Consider the following 18,416-nt stretch of genomic DNA (forward strand, 5'->3'; position numbering starts at 1 on the left):
TAAAAAAAAAAAAAAAAAAAAAAAAGCTAAATCTATAATCTAAAGAGTGACTCCATTTTTATCAACTGTGTTCATAGAACAAAGGTGCATTTGTTTTGCTGCTTATTGCTCAATCTTTACTTTTGGCTTTAGTCAGGATATGTGACCCTTTCAGTTTTAAAACAAAAAGTTAGAAGATAAATACAGGAAAAGCAAATGGCCATAGGAGGAGTTAGGCGCTTAATACAAGGAAAACAAATGGCCATAGAAGTAATGTTACTTCATTTTAACTTTGCATGAATTCAACTGGAATAAAAGCATTTAATCTATAACTAAAACAAAAAAGTAGAACCCAATACTTTGTTTCCCTTGAATGTTAATAGCACTTTTTCTGCTTTCAAATGGTTCACAGGGTTCTTGCTCAGTTATTTGCTGGGACATCAGTTCTTTGCTGATGGCATAGCCTTCCAGATAGGTGAACAGAGAGTCTTCTGTTTCGTCCTGATCATTATTCAGAAATGTTGGGCCGGGATATTTGAAAAGCATCTGCAGATAGACACTTACCCTAGAGCTGACTGCCCTGTGACCCACGTGGAGTTTTCACTTAGTTCCAGCTCTGCATGTGTAAGGAGCACAAAGAAGCATTTCCAGAGACCCTGGACAGAGTAACGAGATGTAAGAAGAGCCTGTTCTGCTTAGGCCTAGGGAGAGCTTTACCAAAATAACACTCCAGCTGCCTGCTTTGTTCTGTTCTGGCTAGCAGACATGAATCAAACAGTAGCAGGCCTGGGCTCATACTATGATGCTAATTAAACTCTCATTCAAGAGAATCATTGCATTTTGGCAATGTGACTATACTTAGTGTGAAACCATATGTAGATAAAGTACAATGCTCCTGGTCTGTTATCACAAATATTGTTATAATAGGACAATATGTTTAAACAGTTTCACAAATATAAGTGATAAATTTTTGTCTCCTGAAAGTGTCTTTTCCATGTTTTCCTTATTCTTCTAATTGATTGCTTTTTCTTTTCTTCTGTTCTTGCCATGTTTTTGTTTCCCAAATGCTGATATTGTTCACTTCACCCAACAGACTCAACCATTTCATCTTGAGGGACTACCTCTCACTAGAAGTGAGAAAAACCAAAGCCAAGTAGCCTCCACAGGGGTTGCTGGGGTGATGGTGTCTCCAGATACCTATGAGAGCAGTAGTGGCTACAGTCATGTAGTTGGTAGTCAAAGCCACTTCTTGACGATTCTATACTGAGGAAGTAGGTCCAAACAAGTATTTTGTTCATTGTACAAACCTACCACAGAAAGCAAAACATATCCCAGCCCTTGAGGACTCAGCACTCGGGTGGCAGAGTCAGCGAGCAAAGCTTCCTGTCTCTGCAGCCCAGAAGGCCAGAGTATGGTAGCACAGAATTCCATAGTGGAATTCAGGCTTAGCAGATTCCCACACTGCCGCCAGAGCTTCCGGAAGCACATATGTTCTTCCTGTTGCTCAGAGCAAAACCCCGCAGTGTCTTGTTCTGTTCACTGACTTAAATTTCTGATCTTGCCATTTGTACAGCCACACCTAGCTGCGGACAATCTGGACAAAATTCATGATGAAAATGGAAACAATCTGCTGCACATCGCTGCAGCCCGAGGACACGCGGAGTGCCTGCAGCACCTCACCTCACTGATGGGGGAGGATTGTCTCAGTGAGCGCAACACCGAGAAGCTGACCCCGGCAGGCCTGGCCATCAAGGTGACTGCTGGGGCCAACATTAGATTTTTATTTTTTAGGATTGCCTGTGAGCAAAAGTGTTGGAAGAGAAAAACAGGAGAGTAATTTATCAAGCAAACAGCAAGTGAACAAGTTACATATAAGAGAGGAATTATTTCAGTCACTCGCTGCTTTGAGATTTTATAAACATTCCGATTTATTGTCCAGTGAGACTGAGCTCCAAAGCAGCCAAAGGAGGGAGATAAATGATGTGTTACACTCACTGCAGCTTAGATTCTCACCCACCTGATCACAGACCGTCACCTTTCTCCTAATGTGAGAATCATGACCAAGACAAATGAGGAAAAGGTGCATTGGAAGGGCTGCTAGCACTTGGGAGTATTTCAGATAGTAAAATGGACTTTTATTGGATCAGATCTAAAGTTTAAATGTCTTTAGGAGAGCTGTTTAGAATAACTGTGCAGCTTTCACACTTAGCTCTTGCAGAGGACAATGTGCTATTAAAACTGCACAAATTAGTGCAAGCTGGACTTATAGCATGGTGCTGAGTTCTCTGTAAAATGTAACATATCACTGGAAGGTTAGGGGGTAACCTAAAATTACTTTTAAGATCTGTGGAAGGCAAATGTAAAATACAGTTGTATTAAAAAGCCAGAAGTGATGTTCAGGGAATACTTGGCTTTACATAATAGTTGTGTCTTCTGAAAGCCAAATATTCATAATTTTTTATAAATGGACTCATACTGCTAATGACTAAGGGAACCTACTATGAATACACAGAACGTGCTACATTAAAAAGCGATCCTTGTTCCCAGTATATGTTTTATGCAAAGGTAATTTGTATATCTAATTTGTTTACCATTCAGCAAAGTTTTATGTATTAAAAACATTGTTCTAGCTTATTTAATTTTGCTCATTGGTAAAGTATGACTTCAAAAATAGTATGGTAAATATTTATTTTGTGAAATAAGAATCTGCAATCCTGGTAGATACCCTTTTCCTCTGGCTATGAATGGTATTACTCAAATCAAGAGTTGAAGCTCTGCAGCTGTCAGGAAGAGAGACCAGCTGTGAAGGGAGGTGCAGTAGTGCAGCAGTGTGTACCACACCTCCCTGGTGCGGTTAGTGCCGCACCCGAGTTCGACAGGGTCCCTGTTCTCATGGAGCTGACAGCCCGGGGAAGAGAGCTTGTTATCACTAGTCCTGCCGTAGGATGACAGACTCAGGACCCAGTCCTCTGACAGAGTGCTATGGGAAGGTAGTGTTTGGGTGTGGTCATCCGTGAGCAATAACATATTTTTACAGTGTCGATGAATGTTGACATTTGCCTTGACATTTTAGTGTTTATAAAATACAGTTCTCCTTGGATTTTGTGACTAATGGTAGTTTACTGAATATCTCCTAACTGTATAGTGTTGGATGACAGCATTTTTTTTCCTTCACTTATGTGCCCTAGCTAGTGCCTGTTTTGCTATATTAAAAATCTCTGAGTAGGAAGGTGCATAAGAAACATAGTGGCCATTAAGCCAACGCTCAGAATAACACATTTTACTTTCCCTATATATAGGTGTTGATTTGGTCCAAAATTCCTGCAGTCCACAGCATTGCCACCATCCCAGAAGTCTGCAAACTTAAATATAAATTTTCAAAAAGTTGCTTGAATGGAAAACACACAGCAAACCCGTAAGACTTGACACCTTTGCAGATGTGTGGTCTCGGGCTTCTCATACTTTGCTTCTGAACACTAATTTGAGAAATAGAAGTGCCCCTCTTTTCCACGATTTAATCTAAAATTTGTAAAGAGTAACAAGCACAGATACTCTGTAACAACTACCACTCCCTTGAGCATCTGTCTTGATGCGTATCATTTTGGTCCACTCCACTATCGCACTCTGGCAAACATTGAGAAGTTGAGAGAGCTCTAAGGAGTCATCATTCTTCCATTTTAAGGCCTTGTTTTGAACACCAGTAACCAGCCAGTGGTGTTTGACTTCATCAAAAAGTGTTCTGAGAGCCCTGATGAGAAAACAAACATACTTGGTACAAATGTGGAAACGTATATGATCTGGCTGAGAGGAAACAGGCTCAGAGCTGTGGTATCAAATAAGATGATGTGAGCAAAGGAGCTTTAAAGTCATATGAGAGCTTAGGAATGTCTCTCCCCTATTCTTAAACTCTTTACGTGGAATGCAGTGATAGTGTCAGTTACATGCAGAATTTATCAAGTGTTTTTTAGGGACCCAGCAATAGATATTTTGGAAATTCAGTGTTATCGAGCACCCTTTGGAAATGGTTAAGCAAAGAAATGGGAAAGAAACATTCCTAAAATACCTGCTTTCTAAGGCAGTTTGTTTTCCAAAATGAGATTAGCAGAAGAAATTATTTTAGTAGCTAAACAGACTTGGAATGAAATAACTTTAATTTCATTTTCATTTCTCATTCAGTTGTTTGATTAAGCCTAAAGGTAAACTGTTGGTCTGGTGATAATATGATTTCAGACACATAAACTTACTGATATTCTTTTTAATATGTAATCCATGAAACCAGGCCTATAGATTTTGGCAGAAAAACTTTGGCTAAAATTTAATAATTTGTCTTTTGTGTATTTTCTTGGTATTTATATTAATGGCGAGTGATACCGGTTTCATACCAGTAGTAAGAATATATTTCCCGTTTTTAACAGTATTTTATTTTAAATGTTGTCTCATTGAGTAACCACATCTAGCATTCTTCTGAAAAAGTAACCAACCACTGCAAAATATACATTTTTTGTCAAGAGCATATGGAACACTTTGGGGACAGATCGTGCGTTAGGGTAGAAAACAAATCTCAAAACATTTGAAAGGAGTGAAATACAAATTTATGTCCTTCAATCATGACAGAATTTGAAATCATTAACAGAAGGAGATTTAGGAAACTCACAACTGTGTGGAATTAGTACTCTCTGACACAGACAAAATGTCAGAGAAGAAATAAGAAAGGAAATTAGAAAGTACTTGAAGTTAAACGGAAAACAACATTCACACATCTATAGGCTGCAGCCAAAGCTGCACGTAGAGGGAGGCTTATAAAGAAAGGAGGAAGGGAAAGTCCAAGATCACAAATCAGCAGCCTAACCTCGGTTAGGAAACTAGCAAAAGAAGACCAAGCTAAATCCAAAGCAAACAGCGAGAAGGAAATAATAAAAATTAGAGTGGAACTAAGGGAGACAGGGAATAGCAAAAATAATAAAGAAAATCAACCAACCAAATTTGATATTGGAAAAATATGCTAATTTAGTGAGATGGCGCTGTGTGACCTTGAGTTTCTTTCTCTTCTCTCTTTTTTTTTTTTTTTTAATTTTAACCTAGAATGGCCAGTTGGAGTGTGTGCGATGGATGGTGAGTGAAACTGAAGCCATTGCAGAATTGAGTTGTTCTAAGGATTTCCCGAGCCTTATTCATTACGCAGGCTGCTATGGCCAGGTATGGACTTTCTAAGCATTTTACCTTTGTGTGCTGTGTAATCCATTCTTTGCATTATTAGTGCATCACAATGCAAACTTTAAAAAAATCATCAAATCCAAAAATGTATAAGCAGTGATACTCACCATAGTGCATTTTGATGAAGAAACGTTTCAAACCTAATTTATTTACTAAATAATGAAGCTACATTCAAATGATGGAATTTTATGAGAAAACAGTCACCACATCATATTAATTAAAATGTATAATACAAAACTATTTCTGTAATGTTGTAACAACTGAATTTAGAAAAACAGAAAGAGAAATAAAATGTAGAACTGGGAAGAAGCCATGTGCTCACAGTCACTCGGGGTGGGACTGCAAGAGGCTCTGTGTGTATGGATTTTCCCAGTTGCTTACAATGCTTTTGATCTTTATCAGAAGGAAAAACCTTTTTATTGAATTCAAAGTTAAAATCTTTATAAGATATTAATCAAAGAAGTCTCTTATGAAGATGAGCAAGCACACTATCTCACTGGTTCTTAGTTACAATTAATTTCACATTGCAAAGTCCTACCAGTAATAATTAATATGCACAGGTCACAGTCCAGTATATGGAGTAAAAACTCCCTGCTACCCTTTGAAGAGGACAGATGTAACTGTTCTTTTAAAAACGTGGGAACAACAACAGCATAGGAACCACAAAATGCAGATTTCAGTCTTAAAAAATAATAAAGTCAGGACTGTATTAAAATAGATTTACTTGTATTTGTTTGTGGCAAAGAAAATTCTTTCTCGTGCATATAATTGCATCCACTTTGGCTTCACAAAGATTCCCAGTGGCAGTAAATCGTGGTATTGTCGATAGGAGGTGATGATTTTCAAGCACGAAAATCTCAAATTCAAAAACCAGGCCGAAGAACATCACCATGTCTGTCTGTACCAGGAGTCGTGCTGTTAGAATAACTTCAGACACTACAGATATAAGCAGTCGTTTCAGATATACTACAGATATCTGAAACGATGGAAACTACACATCTGTACGTACATGCCTGATATGTATGTCAGGCTCCATGTGCTGGGATTTTGTGTTCACAGTCTGATCTTCGAAACAGTCCTACGAGATCTGATTTTGTGCATGAGACTGAGGAAAGTTAATGACTCACGTGATTAGTGGCAAAGACTAGATTTCAGTTCAGGTCCTCTGACTTCGGGGCCAAATTCTGGTTTTGTCCCCACCTGCAGAGATGTTCTGTACAGAGCGTTACAGTGGCATTGATATAGGTAAAGAAGACTTTCTTTACGATTTACTCTGACAGTACATTGTGCCATTTGGAACACCTCAAACAGCTCACTAAAGTAAACAGGTAACTATGAAATTCATGGCATGAAGAAAGGAGGGGAAGGAACATTTGAAACACATATAAGCCACTGTTTTTTAAATACTACACTTGCTGTGTTTTCGTTGTGAATTGAACTTAGTCTCCACCCCAGTGTCTTCACGACAATCAGTGACAGTTCATAGGCATCTGCTAAGGCTACACTCTTCTGCTCAGACTGGCAGAAGGGAAAATAAAAATTTCAAAAATTCGAAGAATTTGATCATTGTTAATCTTCATAATTTATTGGCAGTATAAGACAGAATTTTATTAAGTTGTATAAATAGTAATTTCCTGTCCCCGTCTTCCTTTGCTTATTCAAAGCCTGCTGAGGGCTTGTAGAGATATTGGTGGAGAGGCTGCCCGGTCTCGTGAGAGGTCTGTCAAAGGAGAGGAGTAAAGGACGGCAGGGTCATGCGGAGGCTGTACAGGAATTAACCCAGCGTTCAGCATCTTTTTCTTGAGTGATTATATATGCCAGTCTCTTTTTTCAACTTTCACAGCAGGTTTCTAATAATTTTTCAGCTGTTGGGCTAGAACAAAAGACAGCGCCTTTTTTGGGACGGGCGGAGAGATGCTGTGGCTGCCTGGACTGAACTAGAGAAAAATGTGGAAACTAACGACCTATTTGAAGGGCTGTGTTGTTTCTTGCTAGTATCAGTCTTGAGGTTATTGTGAGCTGATAGGATCTAAAATTTAGTTTTGAGGAGGCAGTCCAGCAACACCCTTAGGAAAGCATTCCTGCCCAAGTGGAAAACATGGACACCTAACTTTGGGAATCCTGTCAGCCGTCCTGCATCTGCCCTGCCACTTATGTAACAGATAACCTGCAGAGATGCTGAAATTGAAACCATTACAAGGCTAATATTTTCACAGGAAGACTGTTATTGAACAGCTGTCTAATGGATTCAGCACATGCAAGTTTTCCTGCATCAAGCAAACATTTGAGTGTGCCCCAGTTTTGTTTCTTCAGTAAATATCTCTGGCAAAGATAGCACTGAGGAAAATTCCTCTAGGTTTATTTTACTTACCCTCTGCCCCTCATATAGATTCTTAAAGAATGGGCTCCATTGGACTCCTACTTTGTACCTTTCTTTTATAAAAATTACCTTTAAACGAGTCCAGTGCCACCAGGCAGCCAGTACTTTTTAGTGGTCTCCCAGAGTGATAGCTCTTCCGGGTGATAGGAATTGATTTTCCTCTTCTTGACACTTGAAGTCTCAGAGGGGGCAATTATTTCATCGCCTGATTGTACCTAGTAGAGCTAGCCAGAGGGGTTTTGAAGGTGAAGGCCTCAGGGAGAGTCAGGACCCGAGCAGGTCACCCTTGCACAGGCCTTCCTGCCTCCCTGAGGGAGTAAGTCACACCGCAGCGACTGAGACAGAACCATGTTGATTAAAAGCCATGGCCTGCACACTACGGTTCCAATTCCTTGACCAGGCCCTCCTAGCAGAGGTTCTGCCCAGGGCGTGGGCAGTCGGGCATGGATCGTTGGGCTCTGTGTGATACTCCGCAGCTCACCTGAAGTTCTTTTTGTTTCTGAATCATTTGTGTGACTTTCAGTCAACTTATTCTTCAACAGAAACAAGCCACTGTATATCACTACGCTAAGAGCAGTTTTGCCTATACTATTTATTTTCTTTTTATGTTTCCTGACATAGATTTTTTAAAGAGCACTTTTAAATCAGAAAGTATTCTTTAATCATTTTTATTTCATCCATGTGATTTTTATTAGTACATATGAGTGATATGGACTATTAGGTTGCATGTGACATTTTTCTGTTTGCATGTAACATACTTTGTCTCATCTGTCCCCTCCGTTACCACCCTTTCCGTTCCTTCCCCTTCTTCTGCTCCCCTTCCCTTATCTAGTAGACTCCCTAAAAGAGTATTTTTGGGGAACAAAAAGGGCTCAACTGTTCCTATGAATTGGAATAAGCAGTGATAGGTAAGCTGGTAAGAAAGATATTTCTACAGGTGTTCTTGTTGTTTTCCCCCACAGTTTACTTTAAAAAGGAGAAATATTCCCTCCTTAAATTTACTATTTGATTATAATGAGGCAGAAGTAAGTAAACACTCTCAAAGTGCTATGACTAAAGATGAAAGTGAGAAAGAAAAATCTCTGCTTAGCATGCACATCTACCTGCTCTTCAAGTACTGACCTTGTGACCCGGAGCTCTACAGACTCACAGATGGACAAGCAGGGCACAGAGGGAGTCTGTCCTTTGGAGCGTGGCCTTTGGGAAACAGGAAGTTGTGCACATGCACACTCAGAAGACAGAAAACAGTTGAAAAGAACCTTGGTCCCTATCTCAGTTTTTGAATTTTAATCCTAGCCCTTCCAGTTACTAGTGGCCTTAGATGCATTAGTTTAAAAAAGAAAGGGCAGAATAAGTCCCTTGAACTGCAGTTTTCCTCATTTTTACCATAGAGATAATGGAATCTTCCTCATAGGGTTATTCTGAGGGCTGAGAAAAATCACATTGCCCAGCATGGTGTAGGCACTGGGTGAACAGTAGCCATTGTGGCTTTTTGGTGTCTTCCAATTTGTTGTTTTTATTGCTATTGGTATTATTTATTTACTTATTTCACCATAAGTAAAGAGAAGCATGAAAAGAATTATTTAGGCCTCAACCTATTTAATCAATTTTTATATGCAGTATTTTTTTACATCTCACCATCTCAGGATTGTACATTCATTCAACAATAAATGACATTATGAAATTATTGCTGGACTCTTTTTTTTTACATTTTAACATCTCAAAACTGGAATGAAACTTAGAGTTGATGTAGTATTAGATTTAATGACCTATGATTGCAGACAAAGCTGGATGTTTCAGAGTTTATGATTATACTACAAACTATAGAGATTTTATTGATACCAGCAATAAAACTGACATGCTTTTCAATCGAATTTTTATTAGACTTTGTCCAGCAGATCTCATAAATTACATGTATTAATTGCCTCTTTAAACAACTTGCATTGCCTTTGGGAGCACATAAAATACAACATGAAAACAGGTTACCAGAAAGTCCCCAGAAGAGGAAACTATACATAAAAGTTTTCATTCAATAGATCCAAGCTGAATGTGCAGATGGGTGTTTGTGAGTGGATGAAAGGTAAGCTAGACATTCTGTAGTGAAACAGAAGTAATACAGAAAGGCTGCCCCATGCCCTTCTGTGACTATATTGGATATTCTCCGAAAGCAGTACTTACGGGGAAATGAGAATCTGACGTTACATTCTTCCTTTAACATCTCAACCTAGGAAGGGGGTGGGGGCAAGAGGGAGAGTGGGTGCAGGAGAGAGAAAGAATGTGCTCTAAAGGGCTAAGAGAAGTAGCAGACACATCACACATGAATAAGAGCTTTCTGGCTGGAGAATGACTAGCCACGTGTATCTGGTCCCCCTTAAAAGGTATCTGTCAAATAAGTTCATAAGATTCTGGGCTTCCACCGCCGTGTTCTCCAGAATCAGCAGAATTTCTTAAGATTTGATGCTAAATATGCTTTTACCAAAACCGCAGATATTAGCCATCTTCACATCCATCTCAGAAACCCTGAATGTGGTTTGTTAGAAGACCAAAGGTATGTCAGCTGTCCTGTTGTTCCGTTCTTCTCTGCATGGTATGATAGGGAAGATACTTATTTCGGTGAATTAGTGGACAGGCCAGTTGCGTATCTTCTTATGGAAGTAAATTGTCCTACCAAAAACAGCTAAATTCAAGATGTTGGGTAAATACCAGTTTTGTCCCGAACAATCAGAAATGGTCCTCCCGTTGTATAAGTTTTGCATAGTGAATTGGATAAGGTCTCTAATTTGGCATTAAAAGGAAAGAAGGCGGTTTATTATAACAATACAGACTGAATCTGGCTTAGAGAGCTGTCAGGAGCCAGGCCAGCTCTTTCACAACATGCACAGACATTGTGTGTCTTGTTTTCCCAGACTTAGGACTAACCCCCAGATTTGCATGATAGGAAAATTCCTGGTATTATGAAGTACATTATTCCATTAGCTATGACCGTACCACTAAAAACCAACACACTGTGATATTAGTAAGAGTTCATGCAGGTGGAATAGATACAACCACTGTTATAGCTGTGTTAGAAAAAAATGGACTCAAACACTGTGAACTCCTCTGAGCTTACTTCCTGAAGAGGAAGCCCCTACAAATCAGAGAACCCACAGTTGTACTCTCCCTCAGTTTTCAGGTTGATAAAATAATGCAGTTTGAATTGGATAATTCCCTAAAATTCCTTCCAGTCTGCATTTTAAAGAGTGCATGATTTAATATCATGGGCAAGTCAAGTCTCCACAAGCCTGTAAATGCCCCTTTGAAGAAACTATGGTCCCCAAGTGGTGGGGCCTTCTTTTTAACAGTGGAGGCACAGCAACTTGCCCTCATGCAGTTTCAACGTATCTTACCATGGACTCCAAACCAATGGTTAACAGAACTCAATGGAATTTTTATCTTGGGATACTACCACTCACTGAGGTTTTTAAACACATAAGATCATATGGTGTAATTATCTGTTTCCACTTAAAAATAATCCCGTATTTTTCCTCTACCTAATTGGAAAAGGTAAAGGAGGTAGCTTTACTTCAAGCCAGAGAACATTAACTGTTCTATTTCAAGTGTCGGCCCCAACTTTCTCCCAGGGAGAAGAGTTCCATATATCAGAATATCTTTATCCAACTGGGACTCCCAGCTCTGGCTTTCAGCCTCTTTTCCATCCTATTCTGTAAGGGGCCTTTGAAGGTTTCACTTTCTAGAAGGTTTGTCTGCTTTTGCAGGTAAGACTCACATTACTCTCCCAGGTTCAAACTTGGGAGTTTATTTATTATATTGTTGTCTTTTTTATCTTTAGAAGTCTTACTTTGTGCCTGCTCATTTGGAAAAGGCGTGGTGCAAATGTTCAGTCTGTCCCTGATGTCTGATACCTTCATAAATAGTGCCTTGTTCCTAGGGTAGAGCTGAAAACATTAAAGGAGTTCACTGTTTTTATCCACCATTCCTTTAGCAGATTAGTTGGCATGTTCAGAAGATGAAGGCAAATTTAATTCAGAAAAGTATAAAGTTCATGACCAGTATGAGCAAATAACTGGAAAAAATCCTTTAAAAGGCTAAGAAGAAAAAAAGTTCAAGGCTATTTCAAACACATGATCATCCTTTTAAATGTCAAATTCCACTCACTAAACCTCATGCTGTTGTTTTTACCACTCTCATATTTTTTTAACTTTATATTTAATTATTCTATTTTAAAACAGTGAAGTCCCATCCCCCTGCTTTCTTGAAAAGCCAAACATAATATGAAAATACCACAAAACATTCCGTGGGTAAAATGCAAACAGATTATGACAAAACGTACTGACTGCTTTATAACTTTGCCTTTGCAAGTTTGTGTTCAGAGCTTTTGGTTCCCTCCCTTTACCCTGAAAGAAGAAGTTTGACTTTAACACTACCAGCACTCGGTCAGAAAAAAATAAAGGTTCCTGGTTTTTGTTCAGTGACTTTACCTTGTGCTTGACATTATAAAATGTTACCTCTTTATGTAAGTCTATTGATTGCCAAAGCTATGGGATTAGTAGGTTGCAGAATTATAAACAGGTTCAGGATTATAAATTTAAAACCAGAAGTTATTTATCTGCGTACTTTAAGGTTTTCTGATAGTATGATTGAGGGCTATACACAGTTTAACACAGTAGTAAAAACGGGAGCTTTGGAATCAAAAGGCCAGGATTCTGGTTTTGTCTAGTGTGTGACTTTGAGCAAGTAATCCTATTTTGCATGAATCTGTTTCCCTCTGTATAAGTACGTAAAGCAAGAGTATCTCCAATGTAACGCCCTGCTCTTAAAATCCTTCCCTCGGTCTTCTTTCATTCACTTCAGTCAGATTTGTGAATTTTCCATTCCTATTGGATGAGAATTTTCCTTTGGTACGATAATCTTGGTTTAATGTATTCTTTACAAGTTAGAGAATGATTTTCGGCTGTCTTATTCTGACTTCTCTGCGTGATATTCTCTTTACTCCACGTGTTCGTGTGTGTAGGAAAAGATCCTTCTGTGGCTTCTTCAGTTCATGCAAGAGCAAGGCATCTCCCTGGATGAAGTGGACCAGGACGGCAATAGCGCAGTCCATGTGGCCTCGCAGCATGGCTACCTTGGGTGCATTCAGGTACAGTCCTGCTGCTCTGTAGGCAGAGGGACCATGTCATGTAATAAAACAGAAGCCAACAATTTTGCTCATCAAGACAATGCCTGGATTAATCACCTTTCCTATTATAGTAGACAGAAGACATTGTAATGATGTACTTGTGTTTTTAAAAATCCTCACAAATGTAGGCCAAGTAGCTCTTAGAATTTTCCCTTCAGCATCGGAGGTGTAGAAAGGGACTTTACCTGCTCTCCCAACATTATCCTAAAGCCCAGTGCTGAGAACAGTGCTTGTGCAGTGTGCCGCATCCTCAAGACCACCACGCTGCCATCTTCCCGTCTCTCCGGCGGTAGACTCTTCTTGCTTTCACTGCTACATCTTTACTCCAAAGGCAGTTAAAAAAGCAAGGCAGATTTTCTTTTCTTTTTTTTAAGAACTCAACATGGTTTTATTGTACATTACCGTATCAAAAGCAAACTATACAAAAAGTTGTATCCATATAAAAACTCCTTGCAAATCTCTTTATGTGTGTGCATATGGACACAGTATTTTGCATCATTGTAATTTTACAAATACACCATTTAAATTATTTTACAAAATACCAAAATGAAGAGAGGAAATTATAAAAACATAAAAATGAATGAAAACTTGAACTAATTACTTCAGTTTGAAATGCTACAAAACTATTTTTTTAATCTAGAAAAGAAAATTATTTCTTTGAAGTATCAAAACTAACGTTTCAAAACTATGCCATTGTTGCTTTCATTTTAGTAATAAGTTCTATAAGTATTTTGACCAATAAACAGGTGAGAAAATCAGACTGACGACTGGAATAAACTGAATATACCGACTTGAGATTAAAAAGTAACAACAAATACAAATTGGCTATCATCTAGCAAAGAAAAATTTTATAAAACTCCCTCTAGTTCCCCATTTAAATCATGAGGAATTTGAAGCTTCTCTGTAGTATGAAATATCAATTAAAACTCCAAGGAATTCAGCTCCTTATCAAGGCAGACTTTCTATGCATGGATTAGAAGAACTCTTTATAATGAATAGTAGGCTATAGTTTTCCCTTTTGTCTATAGTAGGTCTGACCTTATTAAATACAGAAGCCAAAAATTAGGCTTTTTTTTCCTTCTGGTACCGGGGATCAAACTCAGGTCCTTGCACGTTTGAGGCAGGTGGCAGAACCACTGAGCTAAATCCCCAGCCCCTGGAAGCCAAGAATTAGTTAGGGGAAGAAGGTGGAAGGTGTTGCTCTCTGCCTTCCACCCTTTAGCCTCAAGTAGCCCCATGCACTTGGCCCAGCACTTCACCCAGCAGGCCTCAGCGTTCTTGTTTTCTGTGCGTGCGGTGACACCTCTGTACCCAAGCCCCTGAGTTGTGCTTCAAGGTTAGGAGCTTCCTGCAGGAAGAGGAGTCAGCATCTCACCTGTCACCTGGAGGCACAACTGCATGAGTCTGAGTTAAACCTGGGCCACCACCTGAATAGCACAGCCCCGCAAAACCCTGTAGTTGGACCCAAAATTTCGGGAGTGGTGAACATGAAAGCATTATGGATCCTTTCACCTACAGAATGTTGGAGGTCCTCAGAGAGAGCAAAGAGGAATGGTCAAAAGGAGAGGAAGAGGATCAGTTAGGTGAAGAGGTGTAAAATAAACACTAAGGAATAGAAAATGAAGTCCAGGTTTAGGTTTGGCCTGAAATTTTATTTTTGATACTAAAATTCAGTCAACAGAGTCAGGCCAATCAAAGAATTCTCTTTTTTTCTTTCTTTTTTTTTGGGGGGGGGAACCAGGGATTGAACTTGGACCTTGCGCTTGAGAGGCAGGCAGTGGCACCACTGAGCTACATCCCTGGCTTAATCAAAGTGTTCTTGTTAAAAATCCTCCAAGTAGGGCCGGGGATTAAGCTCAGCAGACTTGCAAGCGCAAGGACCCGAGTTCAATCCCAGGTACCAAAAAAAAAAAAAAAAATCCTCCAAGTAGCCAGGGATTTTGCTCAGTGGTTCCACTGCGTGCCTCTCAAGCGCAAGGTCCGAGTTCAATCCCTGGTTCCATAAACAAAACAAAATACTCCAACATTAATGATTTTGTTCCTACATCTGAGGGAAAATCTTCACGGCATGTTTGAAGGCTGTTACTAGAGAAAATACTTTTACCTCAGATACCTCATGCAGTACAACATGTTTTGCGTATATAGCACGGTCCCACCTTAAAAGCAACACGCCGTTTGGCCGGTTTGTGTGTTGTCTCCGTTACTGCTCATGTACGCAGCAGACACCGAGTTCCCACTAGGTGCAGGTAGACTATGCCTGAAACGGGAAGCTGCTCAGTGAAAACTAGCCACTTAGAGAGGTAGAGAGACACCAGGAAATAAGAGGAGAATATGCGAAAGACAAGGTATATTTGAAAAGGAAAGCATAGATAACAGCAGAGAGCTCTCTGTTCACACGAAGCTCTTCTTCAAGAGCTATCTTGGTAGGAAATATTCGGCGTATATGTGTCTGAATGTTTTCCCATTATTGTTGGCATAGCATGTGTCTTCCAATTTAAGGCATGGACTTCTAAAGGGATTCATCAGAAATTACAAAGTATAGGAAAGAGAGAAATTTAAATTTTTACCAGGATATGCAGAAAGATGACAGGAGCAGCATTATTCCTTGGAACAATAGTTGAATTAACACAGAAATTATAATGCTCCATTTACCAAACACTCCAATATTTAATAGTCTTGAAATAATTTTTCCCAGCTAATATATGACTGAAAGCCAAAAAAAGTGTGCTATAGCTAATTCTGTTTAAGAGTTTAGTTATTTTCCTAACACGTGAAGAGAGGTAGTCTCGCCTTTCAAAGGATTCATCACTCCACTTAACACAAATGATATTTTTGGCACCAGATAATCTTGGGATGGGGTCTACCCACTGGATATGAGGTTTAAAGATAGAAATGAAAAGGGACTTATGAGCAAGGGACCTTATCAGGTGGGGAGGAGACCGAGTAAGGAAAACGGTGCCAAGAAAGTTGGAGTCCAGCATGAAGGGAGCAGGGGCAGTGTGGTTGACACTGAATCTGCCCAGAGCGCTGGGTGCTCGAGCTGCCCTGCTCTCTGTGGCACCTGGGAGGCAGGTTCACGATTTCATGGTAAGTTGATCTTTCGTGGTGAGTAGCTACAAACCAAAAAGAAAGTGAGGCTTCTTAGGGTCTCTGATTCTAATTAGTCTAAGAATTTAATACAAGTGTTGTTTGTGGGGGGAAAAATCATTACTCCCAAAATAAATCTGACAGTATGCAATCTCGTCATGATACTGTCAAAGAACACATCGGGTGTGGAGGCTGATTAATAGTGTTCAAACAGCTTTCTGTGGAATCCTGGCATCGCATATGAATACAAAATAGTTTCAGGGTTTTTAAATTATTGATTTCAGCTAGTCATCAAATCTCCCTCTCCTCTGCCATGGCCAGATGCTCTGACTTTCTGCTTGCCTTTGGCTATTAAAATTTCCTCCAAAGCAATTTAAAATTTCAGTCTTATTTCTGATCCAAAGCATTCTTCCTGTGCCCACCCCAACCCTATTAGGGACTTGGAATAGGGAGTAAAGCAGGACCAGCCATTACCACTATAGGTCCTGCTGCCCTGTCCCTTTTTGGGCTTCAGTGATGGAGACAAAGAAACATATAATGAAATAAAGTCAGATGTCTCTTTGCTTAACTGGGAAACACCATAGCCTCCCTGGAAGTTGCCACTGCTTCTTTTTGTGGCTGGCTGTGGTCACTGACACTCTGTGGCATCCTTCAAGTACAGGCTGTGGTCGGTGCTGAGCATGGGACCGACAGTGAGCTCTGGGGCCTCTCCCTTTGCACCTGACGTGGTACCTTCTCCTACCCTCACAGTTCCTGTAACCTGTTCTCTTATTTCCAACTCTTGCTGGAGGCTTTCTCCTTTGGGAGAACGGGATCGCGGCACGCACACCAAGTACACTTCTACAAAGTCTGCTCGATGCACAAACATATCCTTGCTGTGGTGTATAGTGGGAGTGTTGGCTGCTTCGTAGCTACCCTGCTCCCTGTCTTGCCCCTTTGTCTCTGTCCATTTTATTCCTGATCCAGAAGACTGAGCAAGCAATTAGCAAGTATTAGTCCAAAACCAGTTACCAGGGCCCAAACAAATGGATCCAAGTAAACACAGTTCCACTCCCCATCCGATAGGCATCTCTGACTTTATGACTGACTCGTTTGGAGCCCAGCCATCAGAAGGGACAAAACACCTCCCCGTGAACATCTCCGAAAGGCAAGGACTCTGTGGGCAGGAGCAACATCCCGCCTCTCCCAGCACTTCCCTAGTGGCTGCAGGTGGGGACGGGTAATAGGCAGAATGGCTCAGCTCCACCTTTATAGGCTCTGAAGAGAGGCATCTGTCATCACTGGTAACCTCTTCCCAACACTGGGCTCTGATGATCGCCTTTAGAATACGAGAAAATTCTCATTTAACATTCTGTTACACTTCATTAAAATGCAGTGTTTCGAAGGAGATCCTGATTATGTATCTCTGCACTTTCTGACAGACCTTGGTTGAGTATGGAGCAAATGTCACCATGCAGAACCACGTAGGGGACAAGCCCTCCCAGAGCGCGGAGCGGCACGGGCACACCCTGTGCTCTCGGTACCTGGTGGTGGTGGAGACCTGCATGTCGCTGGCCTCACAGGTGGTGAAGCTAACCAAGCAACTGAAGGAGTAAGTGGCCCGTTTCTGTGTGCCCAAAGCCCAGCTGTCGTCGTTGTGCCGAGGTCTCAGCCCAAGGGCTTCAGTGAGCTCCCTACCAATTGCACGGGGAATCCTCCTGTTCTCATTGTTTCTTCCATCCGAGTGCTAAGCCGGGGTTTGCGCTGACCTTGCCATCTCTGCAGAGGCAAAATGATATTTAAGCCCAGTGCAGGAACAGCCATTGGGCAGGGAATTCAAGCCGCAATGGGTCAGGAGCGAGAGCTCTGTCTGTGTTCACATCTGGGGGCCAGGTTCCAGCAGAGTACAGAGAACACACTTAGGCATCATTTCTGGTCTTTTGTCTTTAATATTCTAAGAATCATAAAGCATGAGAGTGAGCAAAAGACTATAAATGGACTGGTTTCTGAGTTTTCCCAAAGAATAAAATTGTATTTGGGAAATTATAAACAACTTTATAACCATTACCAGCAGATTTATTATAGAAGTTAAGCAGATGTGGGGCTGGGGACATAGCTCTGTGGTGTTGCTGCCTGCCTCACAAGCACAAGGTCCTGAGTTCGATCTCCAGTACCAAAAAAGAAAAAATAAAGTCATCAAGCAGGTGCTTCGTGAATCCTCAGGATACAAAACAGCACTCACTGTAACTGAAGTCAGTTGTTCTTTCAATACAACTATTAAGTGGGTATCTGGGTGTCAAGGAGACATTTCTTGACACTTGTCATGATACCTGTGAAGAAGAGGGCTGGATGAGAGTCCAGCGGGCAGGTTTCTAGCAAGTTGACAGATTAAAGAGCTAATGGTTGCCAGTGGGGACCAAGGCTAGCTCTTAGAAAGCACTCTGATCAAGTTACTGTTGCCGAACTGGTAAATGGTCCTGAAAATTGGAATCAGTACTCGAAGTAATGTAACTCAAAGTGATATTGAGAGATTAGGAGTATGAACCTTGAAAGTTAAGCTTTAGTGGGGTAATATAAAGTCTTACCACATATATTTTATAT

General features: G+C 40.4%; 1 protein-coding gene across 3 annotated transcripts in view; it reads left to right on the forward strand.

Moving 5' to 3' along the window:
* Sncaip (synuclein alpha interacting protein) overlaps window positions 1–18,416 on the forward strand; it is a 141,872-nt gene that overhangs the window by 107,563 nt on the left and 15,893 nt on the right. For all 3 annotated transcript variants that reach the window (XM_010627253.3, XM_010627251.3, XM_010627254.2), the window contains exons 5-8: window positions 1,553–1,732; window positions 5,062–5,175; window positions 12,585–12,710; window positions 17,258–17,427. In XM_010627253.3, coding sequence (XP_010625555.1) covers window positions 1,553–1,732; window positions 5,062–5,175; window positions 12,585–12,710; window positions 17,258–17,427 — 590 coding nt within the window. The remainder of the gene's footprint in view (window positions 1–1,552; window positions 1,733–5,061; window positions 5,176–12,584; window positions 12,711–17,257; window positions 17,428–18,416) is intronic.

This window comes from Fukomys damarensis, unplaced genomic scaffold (genome assembly GCF_012274545.1).
Source record: "Fukomys damarensis isolate Sample0158 unplaced genomic scaffold, DMR_v1.0_HiC HiC_scaffold_3, whole genome shotgun sequence".
Lineage (NCBI taxonomy): Eukaryota > Metazoa > Chordata > Mammalia > Rodentia > Bathyergidae > Fukomys > Fukomys damarensis.